The sequence below is a fragment of the Dipodomys spectabilis genome, unplaced genomic scaffold, assembly GCF_019054845.1.
Source record: "Dipodomys spectabilis isolate Male_0828 unplaced genomic scaffold, ASM1905484v1 ptg000422l, whole genome shotgun sequence".
Taxonomy (NCBI): Eukaryota; Metazoa; Chordata; class Mammalia; order Rodentia; family Heteromyidae; genus Dipodomys; species Dipodomys spectabilis.
In genome coordinates this window covers 8,161,423-8,186,917 of record NW_024871099.1, presented here as the reverse complement: position 1 = coordinate 8,186,917, position 25,495 = coordinate 8,161,423, and the positions used below count along the sequence as shown (strand labels likewise).

At 56.5% G+C, this 25,495-nt stretch overlaps 2 protein-coding genes across 3 annotated transcripts; one reads left to right on the top strand and one right to left on the bottom strand.

Annotated features, from left to right (window-relative positions):
• Positions 1 to 3,871: 3,871 nt before the first annotated feature.
• Positions 3,872 to 18,874, top strand: Smg9 (SMG9 nonsense mediated mRNA decay factor). 2 transcript variants are annotated; one of them, XM_042668131.1, is made up of 14 exons: positions 3,872 to 4,002; positions 8,005 to 8,161; positions 9,084 to 9,158; positions 9,250 to 9,511; positions 9,607 to 9,704; positions 11,538 to 11,650; positions 12,312 to 12,423; positions 13,390 to 13,485; positions 13,763 to 13,848; positions 16,008 to 16,114; positions 16,628 to 16,735; positions 16,823 to 16,951; positions 17,102 to 17,246; positions 18,467 to 18,874. In XM_042668131.1, the coding sequence occupies exons 2-14, from the start codon at positions 8,012 to 8,014 to the stop codon at positions 18,543 to 18,545; spliced, it is 1,560 nt and encodes a 519-aa protein (XP_042524065.1). In that variant the 5' UTR covers positions 3,872 to 4,002; positions 8,005 to 8,011; the 3' UTR covers positions 18,546 to 18,874. The 2 variants fall into 2 exon arrangements, with proteins under 2 accessions (XP_042524065.1, XP_042524064.1); XM_042668130.1 differs by having other exon boundaries at positions 3,872 to 4,176; positions 8,006 to 8,161.
• A 910-nt stretch (positions 18,875 to 19,784) lies between these two features.
• Positions 19,785 to 21,213, bottom strand: Irgc (immunity related GTPase cinema). Its single transcript, XM_042668148.1, has one exon. It carries the CDS (start codon positions 21,183 to 21,185, stop codon positions 19,788 to 19,790), a length of 1,398 nt encoding a protein of 465 aa, XP_042524082.1. The 5' UTR covers positions 21,186 to 21,213; the 3' UTR covers positions 19,785 to 19,787.
• Between the last annotated feature and the right edge of the window lie 4,282 nt (positions 21,214 to 25,495).

Below are 25,495 nucleotides of genomic sequence, written 5' to 3'. Positions count from 1 at the left end.
AGAAAGCACCAGGGCCCACAGATGGAGGGGACCTCTGCCCAGAACCTTCTCTGCATCCCCACTTCAGTTGCCAGCCCCCGGCCTGGGCAGGTCTAGCAATGCTGAGCCAGGGGAACGTTCTTCCCACCACACACCCTGCACCGCTACCTCCTGTCTATGTGCCTGTGGCGTGAGAACATCGAAATCTATTCTGACTAAAGCCAGGTGCTGGTGGCTCACGCCTGTCATCCTAGCTGCTCAGGAGGCTGAGATCTGAGGATCACAGTTCGAGGCCAGACCAAGCAGGAAAGTCCATGAGAGACTGATCTCCAATGAACTAGCAAAAATGAGTAGGGAGGGGAGCTGTGGCTCAAGTGGTAGAGTGAAAAAGGTCAGAAACAGTGTTCAGGCCCTGAGTTCAAACCCAGGATGGCATACACACATATACCAAAAAAAAAAAAAAATTCTTGTAGCAATTTAATTAATTAATTAACTTATTTTTCTGGTTTTGGGGCTTGCACTCAGGGCCTAGGGGCTATTCCTAAGCTCTTTTGCTCAAGCTGCCATTCTACCACTGTGAGCCACAGTTCCACTTATAGTTTTTGATTGGAGGTAAGAGTCTCACAGAGACTATTCTACCCAGGCTGGGTTTTGTTTGTTTGTCGGTCATGAGGCTTGAACTCTGGGCCTGGGCGCTGTCCCTCAGCCCTTCAACTCAAGGCAAGCACGCTACCACTTGAGCCACAGCGCCACTTCCAGTTTTCTGGTGGTTCATTGGAGATAAGAGTCTCACAGAGACGCCGGGCGCTGGTGGCTCACGCCTGTAATCCTAGCTACTCAGGAGGCTGAGATCTGAGGATCGCGGTTCAAAGCCAGCCGGGGCAGGAGAGACCGTGAGACTCCTATCTCCAATAAACCAGCAGAAAACCAGAAGTGGCGCTGTAGCTCAAGTGGTAGAGCGCTTGCCTTGAGCTGAAGAGCTGAGGGACAGCGCCCAGGCCCAGAGTTCAAGCCCCACGACCGACAAAAAAAAAAAAAAAAAAAGAGTCTCACAGAGACTTTTCTGCTGGGGCTGGCTTTGAACCATGATCCTCAGGTCTCAGCCTCTTGAGTAGCTACAATGACAGGCATGAACCACCAGCGCCCAGCCCTCTTAGCAACTGTAAAGATATGCTACAATTTATGAAAAGTAGTCACAATGTTATACGCTGGGCCTCTTGAATGTACAGCTATACATTTGCATCAGCCGGCCAACACCTCTCCCATTCATTCATATGAATGAATGAGAAAAACAGAGAAGTTAAGAAAGAGATGAATGGACCATGTGGCAACCATTCATAAAATTCTCCTTGTACATGGCCCCTTGGTTGGGTAACTCTGCCTTAGAGCAGACACTCAGTGGCTAATTTCTGCAATGACTCTGCCCTGGGCACACCACCTGATGCGCAAGCATTCTGATGGCAACAGATGTTTATAGGAACAGCTGGAAATGTCTGTCCACCAGGAGATGGGCGAGCCCTCATCACCGCCTGGCATGCGGCTAATGTAAGCTGCTCTCTGAGTGTCTGACCTCCTGACTCACCACTAGGCAAGCTGCCTAGTACTGAGGGGAAGTGTGAACTCGCCCAGGAGTGACACAGGGTGGGGCTGGGCTGAGCGGGCGGCGGGGGCCTATGCTTGCAGACATATTTCTGCATCTGATAAATGAGGAATGGCGGGGAGGTTATCATGGTCAGGGAAAACAGCTTGCTTCACAATGGGCCCAAGGTCTATGACAGGTCTGTTCTTCATTATTATTTTTTGTACCAGTCTTGGGGGCTTGAACTCAGGGTCTGTGTGCTGTTCTTGAGCCGCAGATTCCCTTCTGGCTTTTTTTGGTGCTGAATTGAAGATGAGAGTCTCTTGAACTTTCCTGCCTGGGCTGGCTTTGAACCATGATCCTCAGATCTCAGCCTCTTGAGTAGCTAGGATTACAAATGTGAGCCACCAGCACCTGGCTTCCTTTTCTTTTCCTTTTTTTTTGGAGGGGGGTGGCGGGGGTGGGTCCTGGGGCTTGACCTCTGGAATCTGTTCCTGAGCTCTTTTGCTCAAGGCTACTGATTTACCACTTTGAGCCACAGCGCCACTTCCACTTTTCTTGTGGTTCATTAAAGAGTTTCATGGGCTTTTCCGCACTGGCTGGCTTTGAGCTGTGATCCTCAGATTTCAACCACCTGAGTAGCCCAGATTACAGGTGTGAGCCACTGATGCTTTCCTTTTGAAGTCATTGGAATCCCCTTAGCTTCTGAGGGCTGTTTAGATGTGCAACTATCAACAGATGAGGAGCCAAGGCAAAGGAATGCAAATCAGAGAAAATGGAGAATGCTCTCGCAACTCTAACTGAAATTCCTGAGGAAATGTGGAAGCCAAGCCTTGGAAATGAAAAAAGTTGGGGACCACAGGTGAGCCCTTAATTTTACTGTTTACTCCTTGAGTTCCTTAACCATCAGTATGTATACGTATTTACTTGTTCACATACAATTTTCTTTTGGGCAGTCCTGGGTCTTGAACTCAGGGCCTGAGCACTGTCCCTGAGCTTCTTTTTCTCAAAGCTAGCACTCTACCACTTGAGCCACAGCGCCACTTCTAGCTTTTTCTGTGTAAGTGGTACTGAGCAATCAAACCCAGGGCTTCCTGCATGCTAGGTAGGCACTCTACCACGAAACCACCTTCCCCGTCTCAAGTACAGTTTTTTAAAAAGGCACAAGAGTGGCTGGGGATGTATCTCAGTGCTGGAGTGCTTGCTTGTCAGCATGCAAACCATGCCCTGGGCTCCATCCCTCCGTACTGTAAAAACAGAAAAAGAAGGCTGGGAAGGTGGCTCAGTGGTAGAGTGCTTGCCTTGCATGCATGAGGTCCTGGGTTCGATTCCTCAGCACCACATAAGGAGAAAAAGTGGCTCTGTGTCTCAAGTGGTAGAGCGCTAGCCTTGAGCTGAAGGAGAGACAGACAGACAGACAGACAGACATAGGTGAGATTTCCAGTGAAAACCAGGGAATTTCCCATTACCTACAAGGCTTACTTAGCATCGCGCTAGGTCGCCGCCCGCCTCCCCGTGGCTGCGCGCGCGCGCCCTCTTCAGGCCGCACCTGGCACGGCTGTGCCTCGGAGCTGTTTTGAATTTTCCCGCCTTTGACTGGCCGCCTCCTCCCCGAGATTCATTACGTGGGGTTGCCCCTGCACGCGTGTCTTCATCAGTTAGGGATCTGGCTAGCCCATCTCGGCTGCCCAATCATGCATCTCAGGAGGAAGAGGGGGGCACTTGCATCCCAGGGGGAAGAGGGGGGACCTTGCATCCCAGTGGGAAGAGGAGGGGACCTTGCATCCCAGGGGAAGAGGAGGGGGCCTTGCATCCCAGGGGAAGAGGAGGGGTCTTGCATCCTAGGGGGAAGGGGGGGGCTTGCATCCCAGGGAGGGAAGGGGGGCCTGGATCGAAGGGCGAGGAGGGGGAACCTTGAGTCCCGGGGGAAGAGGGGAGGCCTTGCGTCCCAGGGAGAAGAGGGGGGACACGCACCCCAGGAGGAGGGGGTCCTCAGGCCCCGCTTGGACCTCCGATTGGAGTGTCCCTTCCTGTCGATCAACACTTTGAAGTCCCTTCCCGAAGTGATTTGCCCCCGGGGTGATTGCCAGCACTGGCTGGGACCCCTTCCAGGACACATGTCAGGTTAAACCATTCCTGAATCTTCAGTCATCACTGCGTACAGGACGTGGAAATTTCTCCAGGCTCACTCCAGCCTGCCTACGTCATCTCCAGGTCCCCGCCCCGCCGCCGCGCATGCGCATTGCGCACAGCGGCGCGCTCCCGCCTCTGCTCCGAAAGGCGCAAGCGCCCCGAAGACAGCTCTCCTCGGCGCCTGCTCCCGCGGGGCCCGAGGGACGGTTCTCGCGCGCCTAGGCCGCAGCGCATGCGCAGGAGCCAGGACTTGATTTCTACTCGGCCGAAAGCGGAATCTCTTCCTTAGGTGTCGCTTCCGGGACGCCAAGGTCGGTTCCGTAGTGGTCGAGATCCGCTCTTTCTGTCTCTTTCGCACTCCTGATCTGCCCCGACGCCGTTTATTTGGCCAGCGGGCCCTGGTGGGAGCGCCCCGCCCCCTCTCCAGTCCTCTCGCGGGAGAGCGCGCGTCGTCTCCCAGCAAACCAATCAGCGCCGGCATTAGGTAAGAAGCCCCGGGGAGAGGCGCGCGCGCGAGGGGGCGTGGTCGGGGGCGGGGCGGGGCTATTGGCACGCCCCCCCAAGCCACGCCCCGACTGTTTAGCGGTGGGCGGGAGGCGGGTGGCGGGGTGACAGCAGGAACTGAGCTTTGGGCAGGGTTGCTGTAAGGTTCTGTAAAGTCGGTTTGGCGGGAGCTTGGATTGGGAAAAATATAAACAATGTGCAAATCCATCCTGGGAGATGCTCACAGATTTGTAGAGATTGCCGCTCAAGCCCTCCGCAAGTCTCTGCGCTCAAGAAACAGCAACCTGCAGGGCGCCGGTGGCTCCTGCCTGTCATCCCAGCTACTCAGGAGGCTGAGATCTGAGGATCGCGGTTCAAAGCCAGCCCGGGCAGGATACTCCGTGAGACTCTTTTTTTTTTGGGGGTCCGGTCATGGGGCCTGAACTCTGGGCCTGGGCGCTGTCCCTCAGCTCTTCAGCTCAAGGCGAGCACTCTACCACTTGAGCCACAGCACCACTGCTGGCTTTTTTTTTCTTTTTGCTTATGTGGTGCTGAGGAATCGAACCCAGGGCCTCATGCATACAAGGCAAGCGCTCTACCACTGAGCCACCTTCCCAGCCCCGTCCTTGAGACTCCTATCTCCAATAAACCACAAGAAAAAACGGAAGTGGCACTGTGGCTCAAGCGGTAAGAGCGCCCGCCTTGAGCAAAAGAAGCTTAGGAACAGCACCCAGGCCTTGAGTTCAAGCCCCACACCTGGAAAAATAAATTCCTGCACAGGCAGTGTGTCCATGGAAATTAGAATGGTGGATTCCCAGGGGTAGGAACACCCCCCCCCCCCCACACACACACACCTTCACCCAGAAGCCTCTGTGTTTGGAGTCCTGAGAAAAATTGGCGGTAGGGCTGGGAAGGTGGCTCAGTGGTAGAGCGCTTACCTTGCATGCCTGAGGCCCTGGGTTCGATTCCTCAGCACCACATAAGCAAAAAGAAAAAAGCCAGAAGTGGCACTGTGGCTCAAGTGGTAGAGCGCTAACCTTGAGCTGAAGAGCCGAGGGACAGCGCCCAGGCCCAGAGTTCAGGCCCCACGACCTGACCAAAAACAAAAACAAAAATTAGCAGTAGATTATTAAATGCTGGGGTGTGACAAGAGGCTATGCATTAATAACATGGGAACTGAGAATGTCTCCAGATAATTTACAAACATAAACCAAGCTTCTGTGCCTCCCACCTGTCATCTTAACTACTCAAAAGGCTGAAATAGGAGGATCATGGTTCATTGAAGCCAGCCTGGAAAAGCCAGCAGAAAAGTCCATGAGACTCTTACCCAAAAAGCCAGAATGGCTTAAGTGGTAGAACACCAGCCTTGAGCAAACAACAAAGGTCAAGGACAGTGCCCAGGCTCTGAGTTCAAACCCCAGGACAGATAGGGGAAAAACAACTACAATTTACAAACATTTATTTTCTGGAAGATTCCCAAGAGGGGGTGTGTGAAGAGATGCTCATACTCTTCTCTTTTTTGTTGTTGTTCGTAGGGCTTGAACTCTGGGCCTGGGTGCTGTCCCTCAGCTCTTCACCTCAAGGCTAGCGCTCTACCACTTGAGCCACAGGGCCACTTCCGGCTTTTTCTGCTTCTGTGGTGCTGAGGAATCGAACCCAGGGCCTCATACATGCGAGGCAAGCACTCTACCACTGAGCCACCTTCCCAGCCCAAGATGCTTATATTCTGAGGAAGTTCCTTCCCTTAAAGAATGGGTAAATTTGGGACTGGGAAGATGGCTTAGTGGTAGAGCGCCTGCCTTGCATGCCTGAGGCCCTGGGTTCGATTCCTCAGCACCACATAAGCAAAAAGAAAAAGCCGGAAGTGTCACTGTGGCTCAAGTGGTAGGGTGCTAGCCTTGAGCTAAAGAGCTGAGAGACAGCGCCCAGGCCCAGAGTTCAGGCCGCATGACCGGACCCCCCTCCAAAAAAAAAAAAAGAATGGGTAAATTAGATTTAAATAGACACTTAAATAGACTGTAGACACTTAAATAGACTGGCTTTGTAAATTTCATGGAGGCCATCCCACAAAGGAGCTGGAAAACAGCCCTGAGGGGTCCCCAGATTGCCTTGTCAGTGGGCTGTGACATTCATGTGACATGCTTACCTTCAGGGCTGTTAAGTAGACCAAGATCTTTTTTGTTGTTGTTGTTGTTGGTTGTGGGGCTTGAACTCTGAGTTTGGCCACTGACCCTCAGCTCTTCAGCTCAAGGCGAGCACTCTACCACTTGAGCCACAGCGCCACTTCCGGTTTTCGAGAGGTTTATGGGAAATAAGAGTCTCACGGATTTTCCTGCCTGGGCTGGCTTTGAACCGCGATCCTCAGATCTCAGCCTCCTGAGTAGCTAGGATGACAGGTGTGAGCCACTGGTGCCCAGCTATAGACCGAGATCTTGAGAGTCATCACAGAAACTTGTGGCAAGGAGCATTCATGGCCAGGGAAGGGGATCTTCTTGGGTGTGTAAATGGACACTTACGCAGTCAAGAGAAGGTGAACAGACACTTAATTGCAGGGAAAGGAGTCCCTAGCTCCAACCAGACGCAAACAGCCATTTAAGTGTGGAATGAGTCATCGTCCACAAGCACTGGCCAATGCTCCCGCCTTGGGCTCCTCTGTCTGTGTCTGAAGGCCATCTCCAACCCAGTGTGTGGGTGGGGGAGAGGTCACAGGTCATGAGATGGGAATTCCCGTCAGGAGGGGTCCCTGGGGGCCAATCTGTAGTCAGCAGATTTGCTGCAAGAGCCCGGTCATTACTGTAGACTCTGCAGGCCATGCTGTCTCCATCTCGACTTTTTGCCTCTGCCTTTGGAGGGAGGGGGGCGTGGCCAGGTGCCCTCCCCCAGACCTTGTAATCTGGGTAAACAGAGGAAAGAGCAGATGTGGCCCATAGGCCTGAGCTAACTGGAGGTTGGCTGCCACTACGGCCCTGTTGTCACTGAGTAAATTAGCCAGCAAGGACCCTTCTAGAAGGGGGCACAGACACCTGGGAGCTCCCCCCAGGGATCTCTGAACATTATTAAGCAGCCACGGATCACTGAACACCTTATGTACTGGTGATGAGACTTTTATTTTTGTGCCAGTACTTGGATATAACCTCAGGGCCTAGGTACTGTCTCTGAGCTTTCTCCACTCAAGGCTGGTGCTCTGCCACTTGAGCCACAAGCTCTATTTCTAGATTTTTGTTGCTTCATTGGAGATAAGAGCCTCATGGACTTTCCTGGCCGGGTTGGCTTTGAACCACGATCCTCTAGATCTCAGCCTCCAGAGTAGCTAGGATGACAGGTGTGAGCCACTGGAGCCCGGCTGGGTGGGGAGATACTTGAAGTGAAACAGGGAGTAAGAGAAGGGCGGAGCATGGGGAATAGATTGTGACCAGAGCCGGGCACCGGTGGCTCGCGCCTGTCATCCTAGCTACTCAGGAGGCTGAGATCTGAGGATCGCGGTTCAAAGCCAGCCTCGGCAGGAAAGTCCATGAGACCCTAGTCTCCAATGAACCATCAAAAGCTAGAAGTGGAACTGTGGCTCAAGTGGTAGAACACCAACCTTGATCGCAAAAGGACAGCACTCAGGATCTGAGTTCAAGTCCCAGGACCAGCACCCAGAAAAAATAAAAAACAAAAAACCAAACCAGCTTCTGAATGTGGGATGGTAGGTTTCCTAGCCCCGCCCCCACATGTGACGGGGATAGCCAATCAGAGCAGCCGCTGTAGCCTTGACTGGAAGAGCCTGGGTCCAGGTGAGCCGAGTGGAGCCAGAGGCCCCCCTCCCTGACCCCGCTTCTGGTGTCTAGGGGAGCCATGTCGGAGTCGGGGCACAGTCAGCCAGGGCTCTACGGGATGGAGCGGCGGCGGCGGTGGAAGGAGCCAGGCTCCATCGGCCCCCAGAATCTCTCTGGGCCTGGCGGTCGGGAGAGAGACTACCTTGCACCGTGGGAGAGAGAGAGGCGGGTAAGCGTGCCCCTTTCCTGTCCCCATTGTGTCCCCCACGTGTTTAGCCAGCCGCTGAGACGGGTGCACCTGGGAGCCGTTCTTGGAAGTTCATTGGCCAGAAGAGTCTTAACGGACTTTCCCGCCTGGGCTGGCTTTGAACCGAGACCCTCAGATCTCAGCCTCCCGAGATCTCCCGGCAGGCGTGAGCTAGGGTTACAGGATTCGGTGTTGAGCCAAGAACCATGCGAGGCCGGCTCTCAGTCATCCGAGCCATGCCCACCCCAAGGAGTGCTATGTAGCTTGGCTTGGCCTCCAACCCAGCAGTCTGGGATTACAGGTATGCACGACCATGCCCAGCTGTGCCTCCAGTTCTTCTCTAGAACTTTGCCCTACATCAGAGATGCTGGGCAAGGCCGATGCGCCTTAACATCCGGGCCCCTTTGTGAGGGGTGAAAATACAAACACGAGGAATGGGTCACAGGGGCTGGCCGCTCGCTGGTGCCTCCTTTTGAGGCCGTAGCACAAATGCGACCATTTCTCATCTTCCTACAGCCTCGCCCCCCCCCCCCCATTACCTTTAACCCCTCAGCAAACTGCCCAGCACCGGCCCAGGACCCCCTTTCTCCCCCTCGTCCCAGAGCCGTGACACTTCCAAAGTGGTAGAGTGCTAGCTTTGAGCATAAGGGGGCTCAGGGACCGAGCCCTGAGTTCAGGTGTCCCAGGTGGGGAAACCCCGTGTGTCCCCCCCTACCCCCCTTTCCCATAGGTCACTTCCCAGCGCCCTGGCACATTGGCTGTGTGACCCTGCAGAGCGCCAGAGCCTCTCTGTGTCCATGTCCAGCGGGAGGGCCGCAATGACCGATGGGAAGCTGGGTGGGGAGCCCGGCATGCAGTGGGGGGGAGAGGGGGGGCGCAGAGTGACTGTCCTCCCTCCACACAGGACGCCAGTGAGGACTCGAGCGCGGCCCTCATGCAGAAGACGCCCATCATCCTGTCCAAGCCCCCGGCCGAGCGGGTGAGCGGACCCCTGAGGACAGGGGGTGCGGGAGGAGGGGGCGGGGTGCAGGGGGGACCCCCCATCACCGCCCCCCTTCTCTCCCCCACAGTCCAAGCAGCCGCCCCCACCCGCGGCCCCCGCCTTGCCCCCCGCCCCCGCCCCCCTGGAGAAGCCCATCGTGCTCATGAAGGCCCGGGATGAGGGGAAGGGGCCCCCCACCACGGGCGCCCCCACCCCCGAGGGCACTGCCCCGCCCCCCGCCGCCGCCCCAGCGCCACCCAAGGGAGAGAAGGAGGGGCAGAGACCCACGCAGCCCGTGTACCAGATCCAGAACCGCGGCATGGGCACGGCCGCCCCCACCGCCATGGACCGTGAGTGGGGGGGAGCACGCGGGGCCCGGCTGGAAGCCCCCCACCCCACCCCACGCAGATCCTCACCACAGCCCTGTCTCCCACTCTCCGCACAGCTGTCGTGGGCCAGGCCAAACTGCTGCCCCCTGAGCGCATGAAGCACAGCATCAAGCTGGTGGATGACCAGATGAACTGGTGCGACAGTGCCATCGAGGTACCGGCTCCCCTGTCCCCCAACATCCTGTCCCCCACCCTGCCTGCTGCTCTGCTCCAAGGAGAGCCCCCCCCATGAGTAAGCCGAGCTGTGCTGCTTGTTGAAACACTTCCATGCTGTTGAGAATTCTCACAGCCGGGCATAGTGGTGCATGCCTGTAATCCCGGTGTGTGGGAGGGAGATCCAGGAGAACCGCAAGTTCCAGGCCAGCCTGGGCTACGTAGCAAGGCCCTATCCAAAATTAAAACAATAAAAAAAAGTGGCGAGGGGGGAGTAAGGGGTGAGGGGGCGGCTGGGAAGGTGGCTCAGTGGTAGAGTGCTTGTCTAGCATGCATGAAGCCCTGGGTTCAATTCCTCAGTACCACAGACACAGAAAAAGTCCTAAGTGGCGCTGTGGCTCAAGTGGTAGAGCACTAGCCTTGAGCAAAAGAAGCTCAGGGACAGCGCCAGGCCCTTGAGTTCAAGTTCCAAAAAAAAAAGGAGGGGCTGGGAAGGTGGCTCAGTGGTAGAGCACTTGCCTTGCATGGGTTCGATTCCTCAGCACCACATAAGCAGAAAAACAAAAGCCAGAAGTGGTGATGTGGGGCTCAAGTGGTAGAGTGCTTGCCTTGAGCTGAAGAGCTGAGGGACAGCACCCAGGCCCAGAGTTCAGGCCCCACGACTGGACCCCAAAAAAAAATAAGAGAGAGAGAGAAAGAAAGCAAAGAAGGTGCTCTCCCTCCCATTCCAGATGCTCTGTGGACCCTCCCCCAAACCATCCCTTGGCAGGGGCTCCCCGCTTTCCCCTGTCCTTCCTGGAGCAGCCTGCCTGCCTCCCCATCCTGCTTTTTCCTCCTGGAAGTGTGGCCTGACCTAACCAGGACAGCATGCCACCCCTCAAATTGCCTACCCCGCTGGCTCTGTGTTCATATCACTAAGGGCTTAAAAAATCTGGAGCTGGACACCGGTGGCTCACACCTGTCATCCTAGCTACTCAGGAGGCTGAGATCTAAGGATCACAGTTCAGAGCCAGCCAGGACAGGAAAGTCCATGAGATTCTTATCTCTGTGGCTCTGTGGCTCCCAGTGGTAGAGCGCTAGCCTTGAGCAAAATAGCTTAGGGACAGTGCCCAGGCCTTTTAAGTTCAAGCCCCATGACCAACAACAACAAAAATCCAAGTGAGACAGTTGCACTCCCAAATTTAGGTTGGCAGGTGCACAACCACCTGCCATGCTTGGTCATGGCTCTGATTATTATTATCATCATCATCATTATTAAAGTTCTGTTGATACTAATGAGTGGAGCCAATAGCCTGGAGGTGTGTCTCGTCCGCCCCCTGGTGGTGGCTGGCAGCAGTGCAGGTGACTCAGAGGCCAAAAGGCTCTTCAGAGCCCCAGGTAGAGCTTGGATGTGCTCAGCACTCTCCTTGGCTGGCTCTGTCCCTGTGCCCGGACACCTGGAGTGGGGGGGGCCTGCCAGGCGGCTGCCCCGGGACCCTTCCTTTCCCAGGCCTGTCTTCTTGGAGTCTGCCCACGTCCCTATGCCCGCTCATTGATTCCCGCAATCATCATGGTCCCCTCCGCCGACCTCCCCCTCCTTGTCCCCTTTGTCCCCCTCCTCTATCCCCCCTCCTCCCCTCCTGTCCCACAGAGTCTGGAGCACAGCATCCTCTTTCCTAGCTTAGGCCAGAATATTCCCTCTTTACAAATGAGGGCTTGAGTCCGTGGACATTTGTCTTTACTATCTAATAAAGCAGGTGGACAAGGCACACACTCCTCTGCTGCCCCCCCCCATCACCCTGACCCTAGCCCCTGGCTGTGAGGGTCATGGTCCCCTCGTCTCCCCCACCCACAGTACCTGCTGGATCACACCGACATGCTAGTGGTCGGGGTCCTGGGTCTCCAGGGGACAGGCAAGTCCATGGTGATGTCCCTGTTGTCAGGCAACACCCCAGAGGAAGACCAGAGGTGAGGGGGTACAGGGTGTGGGGGGAGGCCAGGGGGAGGCAAGACCCGGGGGGGGGGGCGGGGGAGCAGCTCAGGAGGCCTGAGCATTGTGATTGCTATTGCCAAAGGCTTCTGGGAAGTTGCCACCCTTCCCTGGCTCTGATGGTTACTGGAGGAGGATGGGGGAGGGGGGAGGGGGAGACACAGAAAATAGGAGCACTGGTTGTGCATGCCTGTAATCCAGGACGCTGAGATCTGAGGATTATGTTTTGAAGTCAGCCAGGGCAGGAAAGTCTGGGAGACTCTTTATCTCCAACTAACCACAAAATAAATAAACTACAAAAGCCAGAAGTGGGGTTGTGGGACAAGTAGTAGAGTGCCAGCCTTGAGGAAAAAAGGTCAAGGACAGCGGCCAGGCCCCAAGTTCAAGCCCCAGGACCAGGATACACACAAATTCTATTTGCCTCCCGCTCTTAAGCACCTCCCTGGCCGGGCTCTGTTGGCTGAGCTCATGAACTGAGTGGCAGGAGTGAAGTGTGGGGTGTAAAGTAGCTCCTGGGCACAGGTCCCATAGGGAGGCCATATGGACAGGCCAGGACCCCACTCCTCTCTCCTCTCCAGCCTTCGGGCAGCAGAGGTCAGGAACCACTCTCAGGTCCCCCCTGCCCCCCTCCCTCCACAGAGCCTACGTGTTCCGGGCCCAGAGCGCTGAGATGAAGGAACGAGGGGGCAACCAGACCAGTGGCATCGACTTCTTCATCACACAGGAGCGGATCGTGTTCCTGGACACACAGGTGCCAGCCCCCCCCCCACCCCCGCATGCACCATGCGGCCCATCCAGGAGCATCCTAAGTCAGAACCTTGAGGGGTCCTCCAAACATGCGGGGCGCCCTGGGCAGGGCAGGTCTCTCCTTGCCAGGTTTTCCCTCCTCAGACGCTAGCTGGTGATTTACTGTGCCCCATGACCTTTTGAAATCCTCACAAGCTTCCCACTAATACAGTTAGTAGTGTGTGTGTGTGTGTGTGTGTGTGTGTGTGTGTGTGTGTGTGTGTCCTGGGGCTTGAACTCTGGGCGTTCTCCCTCAGCTCTTCAGCCCAAGGCGAGCACTCTACCACTTGAGCCACAGCACCACTTCCAGTTTCTGAGTGGTTCTTTGGAGATAAGAGTCTCACAGACTTTCCTGCCCAGGCTGGCTTTGAACCATGATCGTCAGATCTCAGCCTCCTGAGTAGCTAGAATGATAGGCATGAGCCTCCAACCCCAGCAGCCAACTATTTTTGACCTAAATAATTATCATCGCGAAGCTTTGAAAGCTTATGAAACAAGAGGCATCACAAAGCATCTTTAAGGGCTGTGGAGCCTCCAGCGAAGGATAAATGTATTTATTAAGCCAGATCTGAGGCTTGAACTCAGAGCCTGGGCACTATCCCTGTGCTCAAGGCTAGCGTTCTACCACTTGAGCCACAGCGCCACCTCCAGCTTTTTCTGTGTATGTGGTGCTGAGGAATGGAACCCAGGGCCCCATGCATGCAAGGCAAGCCCTCTACCACTGAGCCACCTTTCCAGCCCAAGGGTAAATGTATTGAGACCCCAAGAAGAACAATGAAGCGCAGGAGGGCTTTGAGAGGCTTCCTTGTGTCCGGTACCGTTTCTGGCCTGGTCTGGCTGCAGAGGACCTGGACTTGTCTTCGGCACGGGGCCCTTGCTGACCCGGGCCATTCCTTTCACTGAGTGACCTTCACCCCCTTGCTCCCTCCAGCCCATCCTGAGCCCCTCCATCCTGGACCACCTCATCAATAACGACCGCAAGCTGCCCCCCGAGTACAACCTTCCCCACACCTACGTTGAGATGCAGGTGAAGGGGTGCCGGGCTGTGGTGGGGAGCTGGGCATCAGGGTACCCCAAGGGCTGGAGGGAGGGCCCGGTGGGAGGGGCTTTCCCTGGCAGTGCCACATCACGCCTCGCGTCCTCTGCCCCACTGGTCCCCAGAGGGCCACAGGAGCCCAGCACGCAGCGCCCACAGAGGGCTGAGGCCTGGTCCTGCTGCTGCTCCTGGCTGAGTCCTGCCATCAGAGTCCCCAGTCTGGGCAGGGCCATCCCCCAACTCTACCCTCCCTCCTGCCACGCCGCAGTCCCTGCAGATCGCTGCCTTCCTCTTCACTGTCTGCCATGTGGTGATTGTGGTCCAGGACTGGTTCACAGACCTCAGTCTGTACAGGTGAGGGGGAGGGGGGGAGCGGGGAGTCACCAGGACCCTCTGGGCAGGCAGGAAATGAAATGAGGCCCGGGCCCTGGAAAAGGAGGAGGAAGGGGAGTGGGGGATGGAGGGAAAAAGGAAGGAAGGGAGGGAGGGAGGGAGGGAGGGAGGGAGGGAGGACAAGCTGAGGTTAGGAAGTAGATACTGCATAAGTCAGCTGGCCCTAGGTTTGAATCCTAGCCCTGGCTGGCTGGGGCATCGTTGGCCGCAGGTTCTTGGTCATAACTGTTGTGTGGGACGTGGGGACAATACACAGGTTGCTCAGCAGAGAGCCGGCAGTGTGGCTTCCTGTGTGTGTGGTGACAGTGGAAGTGGTGGCAGCGAGGGAGGGGCTGGGGGTTTAGGTGACCTGACCATGGCCTACCGCCACGCACACACCAGGATCCGGGATCGTCCACGTGGCAAGGGTACCGGGTCCCAGTGTGCACGCGGGGTGCTGAGAAGAGGGGTAAAGAAAACAGGTGGGGGATGAGCTGGGGAGGCCCCGGGAAGAGGCTTGATTTTGAGCCAGGCGGCCCCTGGATCCGGTGGGTGTCATGCTGGAGTGTGTGTGTGTGTGTGTGCATGTGCGTGTGTGTGCATGTGCATGTGTGTGCATGCGCGCGCAGGTCCGCCCGCATCCCGGCCGGCTCTGCTTGTTTCCTTCTCCATTCCCGGGAAGTGACCAGAAACGGCATAAACCGATCCCGCATCCAGAGACGCGAGCGAGGGTACTTAGAGCTGCTTTGTTCATGACAGCCAAGACTGGAAGCCCCATAAACGTCTTTGACTGGGTGGTTGGGCAGGGGACCTGGTACCTGAGACAGTGGGGTACCACGCAGTGCCGAGGGGAACAAAGCCCCGAGCTCTGAAACACCAAGCCAAGTGTGCAGGCTGCGCGGCCATTCCCCCTGAGTGACACAGCCAGGGCTGGGGAGGCAGGGCGGGGCGAGGGGCGTGGCCGGGGCTGGAAGGGTGGGACACCGCGAGGGGCGGGGCGGGGCCTGGCTAGGGGTGGGGCCAGAGCTGGGGAGGGCGGGGCATGGTGAAGGTGCAGTTATAAGCTGGGTCAGGCTCAAGCTGGGGAGAATGGGCGGGGCACGGTGAGGGGCGAGTCCCGTGTTAGGGTGAGGTGAGGCACAGCGAGGAGGCGGGGCCAGAGTTGGGCTGAAGGGGGTGTGGTCAGGGCTAAGTGAGGGGCGGGCCACGAACAATCTTGTGGGCGGGGCATGGCAGGGGGCGTGGTCAGGGCTGGAGAGAAGGTGGTACGGTGAGGGGTTGTGGTCAGGGGAGGAAAGAGAGGGAAGTTTATGCTGGGGTGCTGTGACCTCCCAGTCACACCTTCGGTAAGAACCATCCGGTCCCGTGTCCCCAACCAGAACCACAGACAGAGCCCTGATGGCAGCTGTGGGTGTGGGGAAACATTGTTGCAGGCAACTGTTACAACAACTGTTGTAAGCCGGGCACCCCCTGGGGATGCTGCTTGCAGGGCTGGGGGCTGTGCACGGAGGGCAAAGGGGTGCACGGAAACAACCTGCTGGGAACCTGCAACCTTTTGAAAACTTTAAACTTGTTTTTGTTTCTTTTGAGACCTAGGCTAGCCTCGAACTCAGGCATCCTTCCCACCTTTACCCTCCCAAGTAAATGGGACCACAAGAGGCCATGCCACCACGCCCACTCATTTTCTTTTAGAAGAAAAAAACGGGTGGGAGTGGAGGGGCTGGTAAACACTCTTAGAACTTTTACACTTTCACCCAGAGCGAGGCAGGCACTGCTGGCACAAGCCTACAAACCTAGTTACTCAAGAGACTGAGATCTGAGGATCCCAGTTCAAAGCCAGCCCCAGGCAGGAAAGTCCATGAGACTTATCACCAATGAACCACCAGAAAACTGGAAGTGGCACTGTGGCTCAAGTGGTAGAGCGCTTGCCTTGAGCAGAAGAGCTCAGGAACAGTGCCCAGGCCCATGTTCAAGCCCCACAACCAACAACAAAAAAAATGTTTCACACAGTTCTCATTGGTTCAGCATTGCTCTGGGGTTGCTGTGCCTGACCTCTCAACATTGTGTGAGGTGCCTATCTGGGCTGGGGGGGGTGGCAGGGGCCACAGTGCCCCAGTATCACCCACTCCTCTGCACCCCAGATTCCTGCAAACGGCGGAGATGGTGAAGCCCTCTACCCCGTCGCCCAGCCATGAGTCCAGCAGCTCCGCGGGCTCCGAGGAAGGCACTGAGTATTACCCACACCTGGGTAGGAGCTGGTTCGGGACCAGAAGGGGCAGGAGGGAGGGAGGAATGGCGGGGGGGGTCAGGGAGTGGGAGCCTGTAAGGAGCATTTTGGAGCGTGGGGGTGGGGGCGGGGAAGCAGCCCAGCTCAAGCCACCGAGTCTGGGTACAGGTCCCTGCACAGAAGGGGACATGACCATGTCTGCCTGTTGCTGGTCCCGCCTGTAGTATAAGCTGTTGACAGGGAAGTGGGTGTTGGGGTGACCTAGTGGGTTTCTCCTCCTGACCCCACCTTCTCTGCTATTCTTGTGCCAAGTGCTTTTTCCTGACCTCCCCTTGGCAGGACCTCCCCTCCCCCCCCCCCCCCCCCCCCCCGCTCCTCTCCCCTCCCACCACCCCGATCCCCCAGCCTGCGGCACCCCAGGGACTCCTGCAGAAACCAGGCCTTGCCCCTGGGTCATCCTCCCCACCCCCGTGGTAAAGGAGAGGCCAGCCTCACACCTGCGGCCTCCCCCCCTTCTCCCTCCCCCCCCTCCAGTCTTTCTGCAGAACAAGGCTCGTCGGGAGGACTTCTGCCCCCGGAAGCTGCGCCAGATGCACCTGATGATCGACCAGCTCATGGCCCACTCCCACCTGCGGTACAAGGGTGAGCCCACATCCCCCCCCATGCCCTGTCCCCCCCCCCCCCCCGCCTCAGCCCCAGCACCGGCAAGCTGACCACATCCTCCCACAGGGACCCTGTCCATGCTCCAATGCAACGTCTTCCCGGGACTGCCGCCCGACTTCCTGGACTCCGAGGTCAACCTGTTCCTTGTGCCTTTCATGGACAGCGAGGCGGAGAGCGAGAACCCGCCCAGAGCAGGTGCCCTCACTCCCTCCGGGGCAGCTGGGCCATGGTGGGAGGGGTGGGCCTGTCCCCAAGGCGTTTGGGGGCCCTTTCTTAGGGGCGTGTTTCAGAGTTCTGAAGAGCTGGCTAGGGCTGAACTCAGAGGTGCGCACCCCAATTTTCCAGGGCCTGGTTCCAGCCCACTTTTCTCCCTGCTGCCTGGGTACCGGGGCCACCCCAGTTTCCAGTCCTTGGTGAGCAAGCTCCGGAGTCAGGTGATGTCCATGGCTCGGCCACAGCTGTCCCATACCATCCTCACCGAGAAGAACTGGTAAGAGGGCTGGGAAGGTGGCTCAGTGGTAGAGTGCTTGCCTAGCATGCATGAAGCCCTGGGTTCGATTCCTCAGTTACCACATACACAGAAAAAGCCAGAAGTGGTGCTGTGGCTCAAATGGTAGAGTGCTACCCTTGAGGAAAAAAAAAAAAGCCCAGGGACAGCACCCAGGCCCTGAGTTCAAATGTCAGGACTGGGGGAAAAAAAAACAAACCACCAAAAGAAACCAGCGCTAAGTGCTGGTGGCTCATGCCTGTAATCCTAGGCACTCAGGAGGCTGAAATCTGAGAATCTTGGTTCAAAGCCAGCCGGGGCAGGAAAGTCTGTGAGACTCTTATCCCCAATAAACCACCAGAAAACCAGAAGTGGTGCTGGGGCTCAAGTGGTAGAGCGCTGGCCTTGAGCTGAAGAGCTCAGTGATAGCCCAGGTCCAGAGCTCAAGCCCCATGACTGACAAAAAAAAAAAAAGTAAGAGTCTGCATAGGGAGGACTTTGTGTAACTGACCTTACCTTTCTGGAACTTTCTGGAACTTTCTGGAACAGTGGAGCTGGCTGTTGTCCCACAGGCCCCTATCCTGCAGACAACCGGCTGCCCCCAGGCACTTCCAGTCCTGAGGAGCCAGCACTCTAGGTCATCAGATGTTTCTAGGGGAAAGTTAGGCTCCAAGAAAATGTCACAGCAAAGTCACCCACCTTCACACCGTTAGGTGCCACTTAGCTGGGAGCAGGCCCAGGATGCCTGGTGAAGTGTGAAGGTCGGTTTCTCATTCTGGATGGCAGAGCTGCACGGGAGCTGCAGTCAGCTCTGTGTCCCTCATAATCCTCCCCCTACCCCCTCCCCTGCACCCACCCCAACCCCCTGTGCCACTGGGCATCCGTGTCTGGGGCCCAGAGCAAGTGGGTCCTAGACGCCTCCGAGGAGGAGGAAGATTGGGAAGCGGGGCCGTGCGGCCTCCGGGGGCTGAGCTGGGGCGGGGTGCGGGAGGCACACTGGGTGTTTGTGGGGGACACAGCGTCCAGGTGTGGCTTGGGGGTCCATGTGTACACCTGGCACCTTCAGATGAGCATCTGTGTGTCCCTGTGTCAGGGGCTTCCAGGCAACCGAGTCATGCTGGATTGGACATGGGCCTCAGTTTCCCACTCCTCTGGGGCCTATGCTGGGCATGCGTGGGTCCTGGGTGGTCCAGTTCATCCTGATCACCCCTGGCTCCTCGCAGGTTCCACTACGCCGCCCGCATCTGGGACGGGGTGAAGAAGTCCTCCGCCCTGGCAGAGTACAGCCGCCTGCTGGCCTGAGACCCAGGGAGGACGCAGTGTGGGGACGCACGGGGGGGTCCCCGGTGGACGGCCAGGGAGCAAGCAGTACACGCTGACAGAGCAGCAGCGAGGCGGCCAGACGGGCCAGGGGTGGCGACGCCCCTGCCAGAGAAGATCAGAGAGCCAGGGGGGAGGGGTCGGCTGCTCAGGGGGTGACTGGAGACATTGCACCCCAGCCTGAGTGGAGCAGCCCACCCTGAGCCCCATGGGGCCAGCAGGGGAGTGGCCCTGGGCATGACAGGGGAGGCCCCAGCCGGCTCTGGAGGTGAGGCGGATGGACAGCTCTGAGCTTGGGCGGGGGAGGGGAACCATCTGGTAGTGCAAATAAACAGTTGTGCAAGCCTGTTCGTGTGCCTTTCCTCCACACTCACATGCAGCCACATCCTGGGAAATGGGATGGAGTCCTCCTCCCTCCCCTCCCCCGTCCCCATGGGAACTGAACCCCCTTCCACCAGTATCCAGGCAGGGCCTGCCCTGCTCAACTTCAACACCCCAAATCCAGCCTCGGGTGCAGCTAGAACCACCTGTCAGGTCAGAGGCTGCGCAGAGCTCTCGGCCCTTCCCAGGTGTTCCCCCCCCCCCCCCCCCCCCCCCGGCTCCTCAGCTTCGTGTCCCATCCTACAAGCTCCAGAAAACACTGCCACTGAAGCTGGTGAGCTGTGGCTTCTCATCTTGGCACCAGGCCTGTGCTGTCCTGGCACAGAGATCATCAGGGGCTGCCACTGAGGTGTCCTGGACCCATTGCCATACCATGAGCTTCCCCACCCCCACAACACACCCCCACCCCGGCTCAGTTCCTACCCCATTCAACCTGTGACCCCGCAGGCACTGGTGCTTCATGCCTGTAATCCTACTCAGGAAACTGAGATCTAGGGATTGAGGTTCAAAGCCAGCCTGGACAGGAAAGGCTGTGAGACTCATCTCCAATGAACCACCAGAAAACCCGAAGTGGTGCTGTGGTTCAAGTGGTAGAGCGCTCACCCTGTGCTGGAGAACTCAGGGACAGCGTCCAGGACCAGAGTTCAAGCCCCATGACTGACCAAAAAAAAAAACCCCACAAATATGTGACCCTCTTACTCAGCCAGATGATCTCCCCACATATCTCTTCCCGCCCCCACCACCAAAAAAAAAAAAAAAAAAACAATCACATTGGCTCAGTTGGATTGCAGGTTGGTTTTAAGGCTTGGAGTGGGGCTGAGGGGTGGGGGTGGGGCTGCACTTTTATTTCTCTTCTGACAAGTCGCGTCTCTTCCAACTTTCAAGCATGTACTTGAGAAGAAGGCCCAGCTTCCTGCGGGTGGAGAGCGGAGTGTCCTCACTACCCCCTTCCGCAGGTCCCCGCTTTTCCACACTACTGTCACCAGCTGCCTCCAAGCTGACCTCTGCTGCCTGGGATTCGTCCTCTTCCAGGGCCTTGATGCGCACACGTTGTGCGTCCTCTGCCATCTCATTGAGACAGCCCTGCAGCATGGTGTACACAGTGCCGAAGCTGATGCCCCCGGCCACCAGGGTCCCGAACACAGGGATGCCCCTCTCAAAGGCACGGGCCACCCGCATGGCGCCATCGGATGACTGGGAATAGAGTCTCAGGACGGTTTCCGGCGAGACCTCATTGGCCAGCGGGGAGCGGATGACGGAGCGGAGGTCGCCCGCCTGCTTGCCCACCTGCTCGGCCAGCTTGGCCAGCGAGTCGTCGTCCAGGCCAAAGCTGCGGTGGTACCCACGCAGGGAGCGGATGAGGAGAGCGTCGTCATAAGCAGCGGCCAGGCCGGGCACGGGCAGGGTCTGGATGACCCCGGACACCAAGGCCGTCTTCAGTACTTGTTCTTGCAGCATGTCTTTCTTCTTCTGCAGGGCCTCGAGCGAGATGTCGGGCAGAGACAGGAGGCCCGCATGGCGCCGATGGGCCGGGAGATCATGTTCCCAGGTGGCCACGAGCAACGGGAAGTCATAGCGGCCTGGGGAGAGGTTAGACACGAGGAAGACACGGGGATCGGTCACACCCACTGCCCGCAGACGATCAGAGCAGTGTTCCCGGATCTCTTGCAGCACGGCAGCCTCGCTGAAGCCCGAGGGCCTCTGAGTGCGTGTGGCGGCTAGGTCCTCGTCCACCTTGGTACGCACGAAATAAAACTTCTTGCCCTGGCGGAGGATCTCAGAGGCCAGGCGGGTCTCCACAGCCCCGCAACGCCGGGGGGACACCAGAAGGAAGAAATCATACCGCCCAAAGTCCACCTGCTTCAGGTATTTATCAGCTGGACAACCTGGACACCCGGCCCCTGGCAGGTCCCACAGGGTGACATCAGAAAACTGGGGGTGTGGGTAAGGTGAGGGCTGCATCGTGGTCTCCACCACCCCAGTGAGCGCCGCACCAGGGTCTTCAGCCCCCAGGCCACGCAAGGCATTGATGAGGGACGACTTGCCCGCTCCTGACTCGCCCGTGACGCCCACCTCCAGCCGGGTGCTCTCCGTGGACGCCAGCAGCTCCCGGAGGCGAGACGCGGCCTGCGGGATGTCGCCGGACTCGAAGGCTGTACGCAGGGCCTCCAGCTCTTCCTTGGTCATGAGAATGGTGGTGTCCTCATCGCCAGACACCGAGGACAACTTGGACGTAGCCATGGTGACCAGTGGGGTCAGAGCACTGGGTGGACACCCAGGGAGAGTCTGCGTCTGGGGAAGAAAGGAGGGGTAGGGGAGAGGGTCTTAATGTGGGACAGGAAACTTGGGGGACACGTGGCCCAGGTGGTTAACTTGCTGTGTAACACAGGAAGCTCCTCCATGCCAGTGTGCTTTTTGTGTGTGTGTGTGTGTGTGTGTGTTGGTTCTGGGCCTTGAACTCTGGGCCTGGGCACTGATCCTCAGCTCTTCAGCTCAAGGCTTGCGCTCTACCACTTGAGCCACAGCACCACTTCCAGTTTTCTGGTGGTTTATTGGAGATTAAGAGTCTCATGGACTTTCCTGCCCAAACTGGCTTTGAACCACGATCCTCAGATCTCGGCCTCCTGAGTAGCTAGAATGACAAGCATGAGCCACCAGTGCCTGGCTTCAGTAGGCCCCAATTATTGACTTAATAATACCCTGGCCAGGTGCCGGTGGCTCACGCCTGTCATCCTAGCTACTCAGGCTGAGATCTGAGGATCGTGGTTCAAAGCCAGCCCGGGCAGGAAAGACTGTGAGACTCCTATCTCCAATAAACCACCAGAAAACCGGAAGTGGCGCTGTGGCTCAAGTGGTAGAGCGCTCACCTTGAGCTGAAGAGCTGAGGGACAGCGCCCAGGCCCAGAGTTCAAGCCCCACGACCGACCAAAAAAAAAAAAAAAAAAGAGATAGAGCAGTAGCCTTGAGCCAAAGAAGCTCAGAGACATTGACTAGGCCCTGAGTTCAAGCTGAAGGACAGCACACACAGAAAATTAAAATTAAAATAAAGCTGGGAGCTGGTTGCTCATGCCAATAATCCTAGCTATTCAGGAGGCTGAGATCTGAGGATCTCAATTCAGAACTATCTGGAGAAGGAAAGGCCGTGAGAATCTTATCTCCAATTAACTAAAAAGAAAAAAAATTTTAAGAAAAGGGGAGGGGGGAGCTGGGAAAGTGGCTCAGTGCTTGCCTTGCATGCATGAAGCCCTGGGTTTGATTCCTCAGCACCACATAAGAAGAAAAAGCTGGAAGTGGAGCTGTGACTTAAGTGGTAGAGCGCTAGCCTTGAGCTGAAGAGCTGAGGGACAGTGCCTAGGCCCAGAGTTCAAGCCCCACAGTCGACAAAAAAACAACAAACCAAAAAGAAAACCAGAAGTGGCACTGTGGTTCAAAGTGGTAGAGCGCTAGCCTTGAGCAAAAGAGTTTAGGGACAGTGCCAAGGCCCTGAGTTCGAGCCTCAGGGCTGACCAAAAAATAAAGAAAAAAAGAAACCAGAGGTGGAATTGTGTCTCAAAATGGGAGTGTGCTAGACCCTATCTGAAAAATAACTAAAACAAACATGACTACGTAAGTGGCCGTCAGTGGGAGACTCCTTCTTAGACAAGGGTGAAATCATGAGTTCAAATCCCAGTACCACCCAAAACAAGCAACAACAAAAACCACCAAAAAAAAAAAAAAACCCACACACACACATATAAAAAAACAAAACCCAGTGCCTGGCACATAGTAGGTGCTCAGTTTTTAGCATCACCACCCCGATCACTATTCTTTCACGGTCTGTGACTTTGTGGAAGCTTTTCCTGAGCCCCAGCCACCCTGGGTGACCCTCCCCCCCCACCAGGTTGAGGGACATTTCCCTCAGCCAGCTCTCTCCACCCCCTCCCACACCGCTCCCTAACCCACCTCAGTAGGCCTGGGAAAGGTCCTGGCAGCAAGGGGGCAGACAGTGGCAGTCAGTGGCCTTGGGGTTGGAATTAGAGCTGAGGGGTCAGGTTTGGGTCCTTCCCAAGCCCTCCGGGCTGTGCGCACCCACCAGCAGGGCGCAGGTGGCCAGCCCTGGCCGTGGGGACTCACCTGCCCTGCAGGCTCTCCCTCTGCCCTCACACTCGCCCCACAGGTGGGGTCTCCACCCCTGTGAGCCCCACGTCACGCTCGGTTGCTAGGACCCATTGTATGATCCAGTGGCAGCTGATTGGTCAGCCAGGCTTTGACTCATAATGCAACAGTGACGTCAGTGGGCGGGGCGAGCCGGGGCGGGGCGGGGCTAGATGTGTCCTGGGGGCGGGGTCTTGGGAGCCAGGCCTGCTTTTTAGGGTCTTTTCTTTGTCGGTTGTGGGCCTGGGCACTGTCCACAAGCTCTTCAGCACAAGGCGAGCGCTCTACCATTTGAGCCACAGCGCCACTTCCGGTTTTCTGGTGATTCACTGGAGATGAGTTTGACAGACTTTCCTGCCCGGGCTGGCTTTGAACCGCGATCCTCAGATCTCAGCCTCCTGAGTAGCTAGGATGACAGGCGTGAGCCATCAGCGCCCGGCTTCTTCGCTCTTTTCATCCAGCACTCACTTCGTGTCCCCTTTCCACCTCCTCCTGGTTCTCCTCTCTCCAAATTATAGTTCTTGTTGCTGGTGTTGATTTTTTTCTTTTGCGGCAGGATTGTACTTTGCAGCCCAGGCCAGCCTCCAACTCACAGTCCTTCTACCTCAGCCTCCAAAGTGCTCAGACTAAAGCAGGCATTACCTCACTCAACTTTAGGGGTTTGGCCATGTCAAAAGATTTCCTGAGTTTGTAATTCTGAGAACACTTGAAATTGCCTTCCAGAGTGTTGTAACAATGTATACTTCCCCTAGATAAGGTTTGTTTTCTCAGCATTTCAGCAACCCGATGGAGCCTCAAATCTTGCAGCATTATTATTATTATTTTTTTTAATTTTGGTGCCAGTCTTAGCGCTTGAACTCAGGGCTTGAGTGCTGTCCCTGAGCTTTTGTGCTCAAGGTTGGCACTCTCCCACTTGAGCCATACCTCCACTTTTTGGTAGTCTCACAGACTTTCTTGCCCAGGCTAGGCTGGCTTTGAACTGCTGTCCTCAGCTATCAGCCTCCTGAGGAGCTAGGATTACAGGTGTGAGCCACTGGTTCCCAGCTTCCTGCTTGATTTTTGCCCCAACCCTCTGAGAACTGTGGACAGGGTGGAGCTGGCCACCAGTGGCATTTCTAATGTGGCAGGGGTTCTGAGCCGATATCTCGAGAAGTTACACCAAGCTGCACCAGGACCCTTCCACCACTGGGAGAGAGAGCCCCAGGCCAGCGTCTGCAGATTAGGAAAACATGGCTTCCATGGAGAAGCTGCCAATACCCCTGCTATCTTTTTGGGGGTCAGTTGTGGGCTTGAACTCAGGGCCTGGGTGCCATTCCTGAGCCTCTTTGTGCTCAAGGCTAGTGCTCTACCACTTGAGCCACAGTGCCACTTCTGGTATTTGAGTGGTTAATTGAAGAGTCTCATGGGGACTTTTCTGCCCAAACTGGCTTCAAATCGCAGCCTCCTGAGTAGATAGGATGACAGGTGTGAGCCTCTGGCACCCAGCCGCCCCTACCATCTTGGCTGAGGGCCTAGACATGTGAGCAGAGCCACCTGTCTGTCAGTCTGGCTGCTATGACAGAGTTCTATAAACCAGGTGGCATCTAAAGAATGTAGTCTGGTGTGGTAGGCCATGCCTATAATTCCAATATTTAGGAAGTTGAAACAGGAGGATCTCGCCAGGGGCTGGTGGCTCACGCCTGTCATCCTAGCTACTCAAGAGGCTGAGATCTGAGGATCACAGTTCAAAGCCAGCCCAGGCAAGGAAGTTTATGAGACTCTTAGCTCCAATGAACCACTGGAAAACCTGAAATGGTGCTGTGGCTCAAGTGGTAGAGCACTAGCCTTGAGCAAAAGAAGCTCAGGGACAGTGTCCAGGCCCTGAGATCCAGCCTCAGGACTGCCCCCCCACACACACACACAAAACCCTCACTATCCTCCTGTCTTCTGCCTCCCAGGTAGCTGGAATTACAGGCATGAGCCACCAAGTTCAGACCCACCCTGGGGTGGGTCTCTTGCTCTCTTTTTTTGTTGTATGTGTTGATCCTGGGTCTTGAACTCAGGGCCTGGGCACTGTCCCTGAGGTTCTTTGGTTCAAGGCTAGCACTCTACCACTTGAGCCACACCACTACTTCTGGCTTGTTCTGTGTGTGTGTGTATGATACGGAGGAATCAAACCCAGGGCTTCATGCATGCTAGGCAAGCACTCTACCACTGAGCCACATTCCCAGCTCACTTCTAGCTTTTTTTTTTTTTTTTTTTGAGAAGTTCATTGGAAATAAACAAATCCAGTTCTCCAGCCCTCTTTCCTCCCCTGCCCCGCACCCCCACTGCCTCTGACCCATATCTGTTCTATCCTCTTCCTTCTGGACAATTGTTGTTGGTTTCTTGTCTTTCCAGCTGGAATTCTGTCCTCCCCCCCCCCCCCTTCCTCTGTC

Coding starts and splice junctions, on each gene's coding strand:
- Smg9 (XM_042668131.1), top strand. CDS start 8,012: ATGTCGGAGTCGGGGCACAGTCAGCCAGGGCTCTACGGGATGGAGCGG. Junction 13,849..16,007: donor ACAGACCTCAGTCTGTACAG/GTGAGGGGGAGG, acceptor TCTGCACCCCAG/ATTCCTGCAAACGGCGGAGA. Junction 16,952..17,101: donor CGAGAACCCGCCCAGAGCAG/GTGCCCTCACTC, acceptor CCAATTTTCCAG/GGCCTGGTTCCAGCCCACTT.
- Irgc (XM_042668148.1), bottom strand. CDS start 21,185: ATGGCTACGTCCAAGTTGTCCTCGGTGTCTGGCGATGAGGACACCACC.